The sequence below is a fragment of the Tupaia chinensis genome, unplaced genomic scaffold, assembly GCF_000334495.1.
Source record: "Tupaia chinensis unplaced genomic scaffold, TupChi_1.0 Scaffold000673_1, whole genome shotgun sequence".
Lineage (NCBI taxonomy): Eukaryota > Metazoa > Chordata > Mammalia > Scandentia > Tupaiidae > Tupaia > Tupaia belangeri.
In genome coordinates, this window is record NW_006160196.1 from 1400213 (window position 1) to 1415137 (window position 14925).

The 14925-nt window shown below is 53.7% G+C and overlaps 2 protein-coding genes across 2 annotated transcripts in view; both read left to right on the top strand.

The window, feature by feature from the left end:
• PLEKHA4 (pleckstrin homology domain containing A4) overlaps positions 1 to 11679 on the top strand; it is a 33008-nt gene extending 21329 nt beyond the window's left edge. The window contains exons 15-20 of the mRNA XM_006160183.3: positions 1642 to 1741; positions 1817 to 1893; positions 7590 to 7751; positions 10281 to 10339; positions 10761 to 10873; positions 11217 to 11679. Of these exons, the coding sequence (XP_006160245.1) occupies positions 1642 to 1741; positions 1817 to 1893; positions 7590 to 7751; positions 10281 to 10339; positions 10761 to 10873; positions 11217 to 11479 (774 nt within the window). The 3' untranslated portion in view covers positions 11480 to 11679. The remainder of the gene's footprint in view (positions 1 to 1641; positions 1742 to 1816; positions 1894 to 7589; positions 7752 to 10280; positions 10340 to 10760; positions 10874 to 11216) is intronic.
• A 100-nt stretch (positions 11680 to 11779) lies between these two features.
• The window catches only part of HSD17B14 (hydroxysteroid 17-beta dehydrogenase 14), a gene marked incomplete at its 3' end in the record, with an annotated part of 20273 nt that continues 17127 nt past the window's right edge, over positions 11780 to 14925 (top strand). Inside the window, 4 exon segments of the mRNA XM_006160182.3 lie at positions 11780 to 12160; positions 12582 to 12620; positions 12730 to 12812; positions 13748 to 13814. Coding sequence (XP_006160244.2) covers positions 12073 to 12160; positions 12582 to 12620; positions 12730 to 12812; positions 13748 to 13814 — 277 coding nt within the window.

The following is a 14925-nucleotide window of genomic DNA, read 5'->3' on the forward strand; positions in this document are numbered from 1 at the left end:
AAAAAAAAAAAAAGAAAAAAGAAAGTAAGAGCAGGTGAGAAAGTAAGCTACTAAGTCCAGGACTTGAACCACGGTCGGCCATGTGGAAGTCCAGTGCCCTTAACCACCACGCCACCTGCTAGCCTCCACTTTTTTTTTTTGAGAGTTTTTTACTATAGGGCACATGCACTCGCCAGAAAGAAAGAGAGCGACAGAGACAGAAAGCAAGACATCACCCCCCAGGGGAATGGCCACGCCGCAATCCCTTCTCCTGTCCTCACCAGATCTTGGGCATGCACACACACACACCCGGCGTGAGTTTAAGCCTCTGGATCTGGAACTCAGACCGCAGCCGGCTACATGGAGTCCAGCGACACAGCCATTATGCCATCTGCGGTTCCCACCACTTTTTTTTAAAGAGAGATTTTTGCTATAGGGCCTGACCAGAGAGACAGCAATAGCAAGGAATCACTCCCGCAGGGGGATGGCTGCACCGCAATCCCTTCTCCCTTCTCCCTTTTCCTCTTGGGATTTTGGCCATGCGTGCACATGTGCCTTGGCAGCTAGAAGCTCACACCAGGGGCCTGAACGGTGGCTGACCATGTGGGCACCCGGCAACGCAACCAAATAACCATTACACCATCTGCTGGTCCTTTTTTTTTTAGTTTTGCTAAGGGGCACACGTGCTCACCAGACAGAGACAGAGAGAGAGAGAAAGAGAGAAAGGGAATGTGAAAGGGGGGAGGGTCACATCACAATCCTTGCTACTCCAGTCTCCTCTCGGGATTTTGGGTGTGCATGCATAAGTGCCAGTGTGATTTTCTTCAAGCCACCAGGTCTGGGACTCGGCCTGTGGGTCCAGCTATGTGGGATTCAGTACCTTAACCCCCATGCTGGCTACTGGCCCCGTCCTGTTTTCGTTTTGCCCTGCTATGTCTCCACTGCTAGGTGCTTGGGTAGTGGTAATAAGGACAGGGCTGGTTGGTGGCCGCCGTAAAACTTAGCCTCTGGGCGGCTGGCCCCCGCGCAAAGGTTCTGGATCAGCCTCTGGAGACCTCCCAAACACGCAGCCCTGTGGTCACCCATGGGCTAGCTGGAGCTGCAGGGGAATCTCCTTTAAGACCCCTGTGGGATGGAACTGGCAGGTGGTGTGGTGGTTAAGAGTGCTGGACTCCCCCACATGGCGTACCGTGGTTCAAATCCCAGATCTGATGGCTTACTTTCTCATTTTTCCTCCCTCTCTCTCACTCTGTCCCTCTCTGGTCAAATTAAAATAAATAAATGGATAAAGTTAAATAAAATCATTCTTTAAAAAACCCCCAAAACCAGCACACTGGGGCCAGCTTGGGGTGGATGAGCAGCCGGACCCCACACGGTGGACCTCGACTCCGCAGTCTGTCTTGAACCCGAGCAGTGCGAGTGCCCAGGGTCCCGAGAGGAGGGTGGGGGAGAGAGGGCCGCGTGGCCATGCCCCATGTGGCACGCCTCCTCCTCTCCCGGTCTCTGTCTTGGTCTCTCTCTGGCAGGCGCAACCCCTCTAGCTAAAAAAAGACCCTGTCAGGTGCTGTGTCTCTCTGTCCCTCTCAGTCATGGAATCGATAAGTCAATAAGCTTTAATAATAATTATGATAATAATAACGACTCCCATTCCGACCCCTCCAGAGCTTGCCCGAGTCCTTGGAGCTGAGCTCCCCTCGATCCCCCGAAGCTGACTGGGGGCGGCCACCCGGGGGCGACAGAGACCTCTCCAGCCCTCCCTCAGGTGAGTGTACCAGCTTGGGGGGGGGGACTTTCTTGGTGTTCTCTGTCCTCACCACGTCCTGTTTGGTTCATCCAGGCCTTGGGTCACCGAGGATCTCCCGGGCTTCCAGCCCTGATAGTCGCCGTCCCTCCTCCCCGCAGGTAGGAACCAAGGTAGGTCACTCACAGCCCCTTTAGGCCTCTCTTGTAACCTTCTGCCCTGACCACCCTGACCTGCATTCCTGGGAACCGCTGGGAGAAGGGAGCTCTGACACCCAGAGCAGACAGAGCACAACCGAGAAGCCAGGACTGAGTTTGAACTCTGCGCCACCGAACCGTGTGACTGTGGGTTAGCTGCTAAACCTCTCTGTGCCCCCATTTCTTTTCTTTTCTTTCTTTTCTTTTTTGGAGAGGTTTTCGCTATAGGGCGCGTGCGTTCGCCAGACAGACAGAGAGAGACAGAGAGACAGAAAGCGTGAAATCACCCCCCAGGGGGGATGGTCACGCCGCAATCCCTTCTCCTCCATCTAAAAAGCAACTAACTGTAAAAGGTTACAGTTAGTCCCTGTGAGTCCTTTGCCCGTTCATTTATCAATTCCTTATTTTTTCCAAAAATTATTTAATGTCATTTATTGTTATTATTTTTAAAAAGATTTATTTTTAAATTATATTTATTATCATTATTCTTCAATTTTGACCAGAGAGAGACAGGCAGAGAGAAAGGGAGAGTGAGAAAGCAAGCTGCCAGGTCCGGGACTTGAACCATGGTCAGCCATGTGGGAGTCCAGCACCTCAACCACCACACCACCTGCCGGCCACTATTGTTATTATTACTTGAACAAAGAGAGACAGAGACAGGGAGAGAGGGAGAGTGAGAACGCAGCCTCCAGGGCTGGGTCTGGAACTGTGGTTGACCCTGTGGGAGTCCAGCCCCTTACCCACCACACCACCTGCTGGCCCCTCAATTCTTTTAGTAAATACGTATGGAATATCCTCCTTGCTGTCCAATAAAGCAACCAGTTCCACATGTGGCTAGAGATTTTTGGTATAGGATGCATGTGCTCGCCAGAGACAGAGAGAACGCAAGAAATCACCTCCCTGAGGGATGGCCCTGCTGCAGTTGCAATTTCTCCTCCATTCTCCTCCTGGAATTGTGGGCATGCACGCATACATGCCCAGCGTTGAGTGTCAGGTTTCTGGACCTAGGACTCGAACCGTGGTCGACCGTGTGGAAGTCCAGTGATGTAAGCATGACTCCATCTGCTGGTCCACCACACGGGGCTACTTTAAATTAAAATGCATAAAGCTTGCGGTGTACTCCCACTTTCCTAATTCAAATGCTCAGCAGCCGGGTGGGCAGCGGCCACTGGGTTTCCTGGTGGGAGGGTCTCAGAGCTGAGGACACACCTAGGAGGCCCGGGAAGCCCCTCCCCTAACGCCGCAGCCTGGGTGGCAGGGGCGGTAGCCAACACCTGAACTTCCCGGTGGTTTTACTGCGGAAGACACGGCAGGGCTGGCGGGCTGGATGCTGGTCGGGGAGGGTCGCAGTTGTAAATGGCTCGGCCTAAGGAGGCTTCGCGGAGAGGCGGTGCCTGCGCAGAGACACGGAGCGGGCGAGGGTGCGCCGTGGGGTACCTGGTGGAAGAGTGTTACAGGGTGGGGAACAGGCGGCCAAGCGTCTGAGGCAGGAGGAATCCTGGCGTGTTGGAGGAGCTAGAAAGCCAGTGTGGCTGGAGTGAGGGGTGCGGTGTTGGAGAGGCAGGCAGAGGGGGATGGAAGCAGATGGTGCTGGGGCTCGAGGCCCGCAGTCCCAGCTTTGCTTTGACGTTGAGTGGACCGCGAGCCAGGAGGGCTCTGAGCAGAGAGGGGAGCGGCCTGAAGGGGGAACCTGGCGCCCTCTGGTGGTCAGTGGAGACCCGCCTGAAGCGCCGCCTGACGCGGTCTGGGAGGGCGAGTACAGCTGTTTGTGCCAGGTTAGAGGTGGAGCCCGAGAGGGAGCCAGATTCTAAATGTACTGTCTTCAAAGTATGTTTTTTCTTTTTCTTTTTTTAAGAATTGTTTTATTTAACTTTACTTATTTTAAAATTTGGCCAGGGAGGGACAGAGAAAGAGAGAGAAGGAAAGTGAGAAAGCAAGCCACCAGGTCCTGGACTTGAACTGCAGTCAGCCACTTAGAAGTCTAGCGCCCTAAGCACCATGCCACCTGCCGGCCCACAAGTGGGGGATTTTTTGAGAAAGATTTTTGGTATAGGGCATGTGCGCTCGCCGGAGAGACAGAGACAGAGAGACAGAAAGTGAGAAATCACCACTCTCCCAGAGGTATGCCCATGCCACAGTCCCTTCACTCTTTTTTAAAAATACATTTTAACTCCAATTTTTTCTTCATTTTTTAAAAAAAGTTATTTTATTTATTCATTCATTTATTTTAATTTGACTGGAGAGAAACAGAGCGGGAGAAAGAAAGTGAGAAAGCAAGCTGCCAGGTCCAGGACTTGAACCGTGGTCAGCCATGTGGGAGTGTCCAGCGCCGTAACCACCATGCCACCTGCTGGTCCCACTGTCCCTTCACTCTTAGGATTTAGGGCACACATGCACACGAGCCTGTGTGAGTTTTAAGCCATTGGGTCCAGGACTTGAACCGTGGTTGACTACTTGGGAGTCCAGCAATGGTAACCATTTTGCTATCTGCTGGTCCTGTTTTTTTGTTTTGTTTTTGAAAGGTTTTTGCTATAGGGCACATGCGCTTGCCAGAAAGAGAGAGAAACAGAGAGACAGAAAGCGAGAAATCACCCCCCAGAGGGGATGGTCACGCCGCAATCCCTTCTCCATTCTCCTCTCAGGATCTTGGGCACGCACGCACACGTGCCCGGCGTGAGTTTTAAGCCACCGGGTCCGGGACTTGAACCGCAGTCGACTACATGGGAGTCCAACGACATAGCCATTACGCCAACTGCTGGTCCTGGTCCCATTTTTTTTAAACAGTGATTTTGTTTCTTTTTTTTTTTTTAAGAATTATTTTATTTAACTTTACTTACTTGCTTATTTATTTAAACTAGACCACAGAGGAACAGAGAGAAAGAGAGAGAAAGTGAGAGAGTAAGCCACCGCGTCTGGGGCTTGAACTGTGGTCGGCCATGCGGCAATCCAGTGCCCCCAACCACCACGCCACCTGCCGGCCCTTTTTTTCTTTTCTTTTTAAAAAAGTTCGTTCATTCATTTCTTCCATGAGAGAGAAGCGGGAGTGGCCCGGTAGCGCAGTGGTTTCACGCAGCGCATGAGGAGCTGGAGCCCCTGTGAACAGCGTCATTTGAATCCAGGCCCTGGCAGCTTGGAAATGCTGACAGCATGGAGTGGACAGAAAAGGACCATGGGTGACCAAGCGCATGGAGGGGTGCTTCTCTCTCTGATTAACACATATCTGCACACACGTATTGGTGTGTCACTGGGAAAATCATGATGCATTTTTGAGTAGAAAAACACAGAAAAATATATCATGACTTTCCTGACGACTATATATATATGTATTTATATGAATAAAAACATTTAAACACACACACACACGCACGTGCGCCCACACAGAAGGGCTCCCAAAAACCTCGTCCTCCGTGAACCTCCCACAGTCCCAGCCAACCCGGAAACGCCAGCAGTGTGGCTGTGCTTGCTGTGACACGGGGTCCTGGGTCACAAACCCGGGACCATCCCATGTGAGTGCAGTTGCATTTCCACTGCTCCGTCTTCAAACTGCCCCAAAGCCCGAGTTCCCAGCCCTAATTCAGCATGCACAGTGCTGCGGGTTCCAGACCAGCAATGTGATGGCGGGCCGAGTATCACACACCCCTCCAGCAACATCTCAGCGCTTCTCCCATAGGATGATGAATGTTCAGGACCAGCAGTTGGCGTAATGGCTGTGTTGCTGGACTCCCATGTAGCCGACTGCGGTTCGAGTCCGGACCCTGTGGCTTAAACTTACGCCGGGTACGTGTGCGTGCATGCCCAAGATCCCGAGAGAATGGAGGAGAAGGGATTGCGGCATGGGCCTCCCCCCTGGAGGGTGATTTCTCGCTTTCTGTCTCTATGTCTCTCTCTGTCTGTCTGGAGAGCACATGTGCCCTATAGCAAAAACCTCTCAAAAAAAAAAAAAGAATAAAATAAATAACGAGATGATAGTAATAAATAAAATAAATAAAATGAACTTTTTCTTAGAGAGAGTTTTTGCTATAGGGTGTATGTACTCACCAGAGAGACAGAAACAGAGAGACGGAAAGCAAAGCAAGAAATCACCCCCCAGGGGCGGACGGCAATGCCCTAATCCCTTCTTCTCCGTTCTCCTCTCAGATCTCGGGCACGCACACACATGTCCCTGGCGTGGGTTTTAAGCCACTGGGTCTCGGACTCAAACCACGGTTGACTTCATGGAAGTCCTGTGATGTAACCATTACACCATCTGCTGGTCCCAATAAATAATTCTTTTTTTTTTAAAAGAATTATTTAGTTTATTTCTTCATTTATTTTAATTTGACCAGAGAGAGAGAGAGAGAGAGTGAGAAAGTAAACCACCAGGCTTGGGACTCGAACCATGGTCAGTCATGTGGGAGTGACCAGCGCCTTAACCACCACGCCACCTGCTGGTCCCCAAATATTTTTTTAAAGGGGGAGATCTATTCCAGAGGTCTCCCTTTAATTGGGTAAAGGGTCGGACTCTCGGTCACTGTGGTCAAAGGTCCGCCACGAGCTCATTGCCCGTTTCACGCTGTCAGCCATGGGTGTTTGCCCCTGTCCCTGTTACCATCAGCATCGCTCTCCCTGGAATTTCTGAGTTCCCCGCTGTCAGCGGCCCCTGCACCCCAGTGAGTGCTCCCCAGCGAGGCCTTGCCAGAGTGTGGGGGAAGCTCCCGCTGTACCTCCTCACCCTCGGGCTTAGGCCGCAGGCTCCGTCACCTCTTAGCATTTGTGGCACCAAAGCTGGTGGCTTGAAGACTTTGGGGAAAGGAGGTCCTTTAAGTTTCATCTGCAGATTTATTCTTTTTTATTTTTTTTTTTTAGAGATTTTTGCTATAGGGCACATGCGCTCACCAGAGAGACAGAGAAACGGAGAGATAGAAGGTGAGAAATCACCTCCTAGGAGGGATGGCCACACTGCAATCCCTTCTTCTCCTGGGATTGTGGGCATACATGCCTAGCGTGAGTTTCAAGCTGCCAGGTCTGGGACTCAAACTGTGGTCGGCCATGTGGGAGTCCAGCACCTTAGCCACTATGCCACCTGCTGGCCCCTATTTTCATTTTTATTTACTTATTTTTTCTTTCTTTCTTCTTTTTTAGTTTTGGTATTAGGGCACATGTGCTGTCTAGAGAGGGACAGAGAGAAGACAGCCAGTCGGGCATGGCCACACCACAGTCCCTTCTCCTCCATGTCTCCGTCCAGCTGGGAGTTAGGACACACGTGCCAGGCGTGTTTTTCAAGCTGCTGGGGCAGGATTGGTCGGCCATGTGGGATCTGGCTCCCATAACCACCAGGCCATGGGGCCTGCCTCTGTTTCTTGCTGAAGCTCAGGGTGGGCTTTTGTGTCCAGAGCAGCCCAGAGCCCTGACTAGTTCGTGAAGGAGCTTGACGTGTCCGGGGCATGCCTGCTGGGCAGCTGGTGAAGGGAGGCCAGAGGTGTGGGTGGCGGCCAGGCCATACGGCGCCTGGACGGCCTCTGTCCTCAGGTGCGAGGGCCCGGGGAGGGCCGGGAGCAGGACGGACGCTCAGCTCTGGGTGTAGGGAGACCCGCTGAGCTGCTGCGGTGGACTCACTGGGAGGGCGAAACTGCAGGCCCAGTGGCAGGGGACAAGGGACAAAGAGGAGGCCTAGACTGTGTCTCATCTCCCAGGCCCCAGTGGCCCGGCCTCGGATGAGCGCCCAGGAGCAGCTGGAGCGGATGCGCAGAAACCAGGAATGCGGACGGCCTCTTCCTCGCCCAGCCTCCCCCCGGCTCCTCGCCCTGGGGAGGACGCTGTCCCCGGCCAGACGCCAGCCCGACACAGAGCAAAGGGTGAGGGGAGCAGGGTTGGGGATGGGCGGCGGGTGCTGGGAGCCTCAGTTTCCCTCTCTGTAGAATGGGGATTGCCTCCTTCCTCCCTCCACACTGGGCTTGCTAAAGTCAGCTTCCTGGCTCCCCTGGTCCTGGGTGGGTGGCAGGGGTGGGTGAGGGGAGGCCAGAGCAACACCTCCCTCAGGGTGGGGGTCACAGATCTCAACTGGAAGCCCAGTGTTTCTCTCAGGTGCTTTGTCAAGTGCAAAAAAAAAAAAAAAAGAGAGGAAGAAATAGAGCCAGCGGAACATTTCATTTTACTCATGATATTGCAGTTGGGCACACTCCTCGATCTGAAGGCCAGTGTTTCAGATAGTTCAAGATGATTTCACCTTGTTATTAATTAAAATAATAATTCATTTAAGTTTTTGTATTATTACTGTCATTATTTTTAAATTCACCAGAGATAGAGAAGGAAAGCGATAAGGCAAGTTGCTGGATCCAGGACTTGAACCATGTGGGATTCCAGCTCCTTAGCTACCACGCCACCTGCTGGCCCTCACATTAGACATTTTTTCTATAATGGAAAGGTTTTTTTTTTTTTTTTTTTCTGCTATAGGGTATGTGTACTCGCCAGAAAGACAGAGAGAGACAGAGAGACAGAAGGCAAGAAATCACCCCCCAGGGGGGATGACCATACCACAATCCCTTCTCCTCCATTCTCCTCTCGGATCCTGGGCATGCACATTTAAGTCACCGGGTCAGGGAACTGAACTGTGGTTGACTACGTGGGAGTCCAGCGACATAGTCGTTATGCCAACTGCTGGTCCCTAGAGTTTTTTCTTTTTTTTTTTTGGAGAGGTTTTTGCTATAGGGCACGTGCACTTGCCAGACAGACAGAGAGACAGAGAGACAGAAAGTGAGAAATCACCCTCCAGGGGGAATAGACACACCACAATCGCTTCTCCATTCTCTCAAGATTTTGGGCATGCACGGACGCGTGCCCAGCATGAGTTTAAGCCATCAGGTCTGGAACTCGAACCACAGTCAACTATGTGAGAGTCCAGTGATGTAACAATTCCATCATCTGCTGATCCCAAACATTGTTTCTTAAAGGTCACATACTGCATTATTCTATTTATGTAACATTCTTCTTCTTTTTTTTTTGGAAGTGGTTTTTGCTATAGGGCGCTTGCGTTCGCCAGACAGAGAGAGACAGAGAGACAGAAAGCGAGAAATCACCCCCCAGGGGAGATGGCCACGATGCAATTCCTTCTCCTCCATTCTCCTCTCGGGGTCTTGGGCACACATGCACACGTGCCCAGCGTGAGTTTAAGCCACCGGGTCTAAGACTTGAACCACAGTCGACCACATGGGAGTTCAGCGACATAGCCATTACGCCAACTGCTGGTCCCTCTGTTTGTTTTTTAAACTAGTACTTATTTAACTTGATTTATTTCTTCATTCCTTTTTCAATTTGACCAAAGAGAGACACACGGATGGTATGGGGAGGAGTAAGAATGCAAGCCACCAAGTCCAGGACTTGAACCATGGTCAACCATGTGGGAGTGTCGTCAGCCATGTGGGAGTGTCTAGTGTCTTAACCACCATGCCACCTGCTGGTCCCCCTCCTTTTTTAAAAAAATAATTATTTTATTTATTGTTAGTGTTTAAAGAATTACTTATTTAATTCCATTTGTTATTATCATTTTTTAAATTTGACTAGAGAGAGAAAGGGAAAGCAAAAAAATAAGCCACCAGGTCTAGTACTTGAACCACAGTCAGCCATGTGAGTCCAGCACCTTAACCACCACGCCACCTGCAGGCCCCTTATTTTTTATTATTATATTATATTATTACTATTTCAGAGTTATTTTATTTAACTTTCTTTCTTTCCTCCCTTCCTTCCGTCTTTCTTTCCTCCCTTACTTCCTTCTTTCCTTCCTTCTTTCCTTCCTTCTTCCTTCCTTCCTTCCTTCCTTCCTTCCTTCCTTCCTTCCTTCCTTTCTTTCTCTCTTTATCTTTCTCTTTCTCTTTCTCTACTTTAATTTGGCCAGAGAGAGACAGAGTGAGAGAGAGAGAAACAGAGAGAGAGCGAGAAAGCAAGCTTCCAGGTCCGGGACTCAAACCGTGGTTGGCCATGTAGGAGTCCAGTCTAGCGCTCCTAACCTCCATGCTACCTACTGGCCCCTTTATTATTATTATTCTAAAGAATTACTTTATTTAACGTCATTGATTGATTTTAATTTGACCAGAGAAGGAGAGAGAGAAAGCAAGAAAGCAAGATGCTGGATCTGGGACTCAAACTGTGGTTGGCCATGTGCGAGTCCAGCGCCCTCAACCACCTCCCCACCTGCCATTCCTGGCCCCTTTATTATTATTTTTAAATTCGACCAGACTGACTCAGAGAGAGAGAAAGGGAAAGTGAGAACGCAATTTGCTAGTCTGGGACTCGAACCATGGTCAACCATGTGGGAGTCCAGCGCCTTAATCACCACACCACCTGCTGGCCCCCAGTTCAGGAATTCTAATGCCCCAATTCCTTTTCAGCCTGTCTTAGGACAATCGGGAGCCCCCAAATGGCTCAGAAGCTCGGGGTCCTGGAGTAGGTAAGGAACTGGAGGGTGTGTCCAGGGAGCAGGGAAATCAGTTTCCAAAGGGGTGAAGAGTAATCTTACTAAAGTCTCCTGAGTACTGAACTGCTAGTCTCAAAATTTTTAGACTCTTGAGTTTCCTGGGGCATCTGAACCTAAATCCGAAAACCCAGGTCCCAGAGTGAGAACGGCAGTTCTTCGACTCCCTTGGTCAATATCGAACGCTCCCTGCACATCGGTAGAGGATATCTGGTACAAGTGGACTACAAATCCCACAATGCACGCGGGCTGTGCGTGGGCGGCGCCCGCTTCCAGTCTTTCAGGAACATGTGCTAGGGACTACAACTCCCAGAAGGACTCGCCCACACAGCCGTCCTCGCTGTCCCCGCTAATCCCATACCTAACTAATCCCCAACCCCTAATTCTTTTTTTATAGTCCAAGGAACGCCAGCCCTTACTTGCCGACACCCGAGGGCCACCGGGAGCGGGTCCTCAGCCTCTCCCAAGCCCTGGCCACTGAGGCGTCGCAATGGCACAGAATAATGACAGGTGAGAACCTGGGGATCTTGGGCTCCTCGGTTTGAGGGAAGAAGGGGCTGGAGGCCTAGAATCCTAGACCCTGGTGAGGGGCCGCTGAGACGCCTTTGTCTTGGTGAGGAAAAAGCTGGGTAGGACTTGGAACTTTAGGTCCCAGTGAAGTGGGAACGGGGATCCGGGGCATAAGAGTGAAGAGGGAGGACGCCCGAGGGCGGGACACCTGTCTCAGAGAACAATGTCCCGAGGGAGAGGTCCAGATTCCTGGGTCTGAAGGAGGAGGGAGCTGGGGGACCGGACTCCCGAGGGTCCGGAGTCCCGAAGTTTGCCATTCTCATGCCCCACGCATCCTTTCTAGGTGGGAATTTGGACTCTCGGGGAGACCCCCTCCCCCCAGCACCGCCGCCTCCGCCGGACCCCACGCCCCAGGTGTCCTCTCCGCCGCGATCTCCTCCGGTGGCTAATTCTGGTTCCACCGGGTTCTCGCGCCGCGGTAGTGGGCGTGGAGGAAGCCCGGCTCCCTGGGAGCCCACGTGGGTTCCCGGGACCGCACCCCCCGCCCTGATCCACGACGAGGGGGCGTGGCCTCTGCGAGTCACTCTGCTGCAGTCCAGCTTCTGAACGCCCTGAACGCGGCAGCCAATTGGAGCGCGAGGGCGTGGCCTGGAGGTCCCGCCCTGAGACCTGTGACCACTCAGGACGCCTGGGGGCGTGGTCTGGCCTCCACCGCTTTCCTAGAAGGGGAGCCGATTCCACCGCCAAAGTTTGGTTTTCCCAATACTGTCCAAATTTGGATTAAAAACTTTGAGCTTTAGATAATAGCTTTCTTGCTGTCTGTTTGGGGTTGTGACTGGCGTCTTTGAGAGGCAGAACTGGAGTCGTGGACTCCTGGGTTCCAAGAAAGGAAAGAGCAGGTGCTTTGGACTTCTAGGTCCGAGAGAGAGGGCGCCTTGGGCCTGGATGATGGGGTCTGAGAAGGGCGGACATCCAGAAGCTGACCCCTAGGTCTGCGGCTGGGCTGGGGCTGCACTCCCGGGTCTGGGGAGGAGGAGCCGCGGCCAGACCTCCAGGTCCTTGCCCTTCCCGGCAACGCCCCCCTTCCCAGGGCTGGGCCTCCAGGATCCAGCCCCTATTTAAGGTTCAGCACCACGGCCTTACCGGACTTTGGAGGTGGAAAGAGGTCCCGAGTGAGTGACACACACACACTTGCGGGAATGGCTCCAGGAACGCGCTATGCCGGGAAGGTAGTGGTCGTGACCGGGGGCGGGCGCGGCATCGGAGCCGGGGTCGTGCGTGCCTTCGGTGAGTAGGGGGCTGGCTGCCCGAGACTGCAGAGTCTAAGAGGAGGGATCTGGGAGAGGGCGTGTGGGTAAGGGAAGAAAGGACTCCCGGAGTCCGGATTCTCGTCTTATAAAAGCCCCGAAGTGCGGGGCTGGCTGCAGTAGCCCGGGTCTCCAGGCGGTCCCCCCAGCTGTGTCCTCGTGTGGCGGGGTCTGGGAGTATGTCTCCTGCAGGCTGAAACCCACAGACGGGGCTCCGGAGCCCCCGTGGGCAACTGGGGTGGCCCGGCCAGACGTCTGCCCTTTGCCCTGGGGTCATAAGACTTTGGGGTCAATAGGGGAGGGCAGGCGGAGGGAAGGAGAGCCCGCCCCAGGGGGCCGCCGGAGGCCAGCAGAGGCCTTCACCCAGGTCCGCGGAGTAATCTGTCCTCTTCCATTGTCAGTGGAGAGCGGGGCCCAGGTGGTAATCTGCGACAAGGACGGTGAGTGGGGCTCCCTCGTCCTCACCCCAGCCCCTCCTCCCTCGGACTGGGTCCCCTGCCCCTCCCCGCTCAGACCCAGAGCGCGCCCCCCAGTCTCCTGTTCCGGCAGAGTCCGGGGGCCGCGCCCTGGAGCACGAGCTGCCTGGAGCCGTCTTCGTCCTCTGTGATGTGACCCGGGAGGATGACCTGAGGGTGAGCGCCTGTTCTGCCCCCACTCCCTGGCCCTGGCCCTGGCCCTGGCCCGGGGGCTCTCTACGCTGCTGTCCGGGGTGCCCTTCCCCTTCCTTTCCCTCCCCACTGACTGGGGACCCTGAGGGCTCCGCGGAGAGTCCCACGCCCACCTCAGCCCCCAGGCCTTCCTTGGGCGGTGGTTTGTCTCCTGGGTGTGTCCTGGGCTTCTGCATCTTTAAGGCCCTTATGGCGGCTGTTACCACAGCCCTCCCTGAGCAAGGAGGGACTCCCTGCAGTCCCTCTCCCTTTTCTGGTGTTTCTATTGCCAATAGGCACACGCTCTGGTCAGAGGGAGAAAGCATCCCCAGGGGCATAGTCAGCCACAGTTCCTCCCTTTCTCCATCCTGTAGAATTTGGGGTACACCCGCACATGTGCCTTGAGTGTTTTTCAAGCATGCGGGGTTAGGATTCCAACTCAGTTCGACCAAGTGGGGTAGGACTCCCTTAACCATCAGGCCATGGGGCTGGCCCACGGATGTCTGTCTGTAACAGGGGTTTTCTTTCCCGTTTCTGGCTTTCTGTTCTTTCCATTTTATCGATATCTCTCTGTTATCTGTCTCTCTGGATCTCTTTCCCCATATCTCTGGGTCTCTGTCCTCCTCTCATTCTGGGTCTTTTCGTCCCTCTCTCTCGAGGTTTCTGCCCCTCCCCCCCATTCCAACTCACTCTCCCTCTGTCTGGGTCTCTGCCCCTGAGTCCCTGGGATGCCTGAGCCTCCTTGTCTCTGACACCCCCCCTCCTGCCAAGCCTAGTGATGGGGTGTCCCTCGCGCCCTGCAGCCCCTGCACCCTCAGCTGAGCATCCCGCTGAGGGTCAGTCCCTCCCTGCCTCCTTGGGGACTTGGCTTCAGGCCGGGCGCCACCCCGTCATCCTTACGGCTTTTCTCTTCTCCCCAGAACCTCATTTTGGAGACCATCCGCCGCTTCGGCCGCCTGGATTGTGTGGTCAACAACGCTGGCCACCGTGCGTCCCGCAAAAAAAAATACGGTGTGTGTGTGTGTGTGTGTGTGTGTGTGTGCTTGCTGGAGAGACAGAGACAATGAGAGGGAAAATGAGAAATCATTGCCCGTAATCTCCTCTCCATTCTCCTCCCAAGATCTTGGGCTTACGCACCTGTGCCTGGTATGAGTTTGAAGCCACCTGATCTGGGACTTGAACCGCGGTCGACTATGTGGGAGTCCAGCGACGTAACTGCTATGCCACTGCTGGCCCCCTTAGTCCCCCATCCTGCTGCACCCCTCTGTCCACTTGGACGGGACTGCCATGGAAGCCCTGGGCCCCTCCCTGCTGTTATCCTCCTGCTGTCATGGTTCCCGGGGACTTGGGCGCTCTCTGGGTGAGCAAGCGTCCCAGCCTCCCGCCGTGCTCAGCTCTGGGCACACGGCTCTGTCCTGCAGTCGCAGCTCACTCATTTAGGAAGTCAGGCCTAGGGCCTTCTCTTTGCCCATGGCAGTAAGGACGAGCTGGGCGGAGTGGCTTCTGAGGGGGCTGCCCAGCTCAATGAGCACCCGTCATAAGCACGCTTTGCCCTGGGAGAGTGAGGAGAGTGATCGGTTGGACTGGAGTCCAAGGACAAGCTGATGTAGACAGCAGGCTCCCTGGTCAGCCGCTCCCCTCTCTGGGCCGCACTTCCCTCCGCACAGTGCCGGGGCTTAGAAGGGGCAGCCAGTTCGCTCTCCCTGTATGCCCTCCGTGCACCCCACTGTCCGCTGCACATCTCCTCTGCCCCACGCTCTGCGAGAGTGGAGAATCCCATTCTAGAGGAAGAAAATAGCAAGAAAGGGGGTCGGCAGGTGGCGTAGTGATTGGGGCACTGGACTGTCACGTGGCCGACTGTGGTTTGAGTTCTGGACCCGGCGGCTTGCTTTCTAGTTTTCCCTTTCTCTCTCTCTGTCTGCCTCTGGTCAAAGTACAAAATAATACTAACAAATAAAGGGAAGAAAAGAGGAAAAGAAAATAGTGGGAAACGCCAGTAGGGGTCCATCCTCATGAGTCGGGGATCCCACTCGCTAAGATGTATTTGTAACCCCACAGTCAGGACTCTGGGGCTTTCCCCACTAATTTGAGAACATGC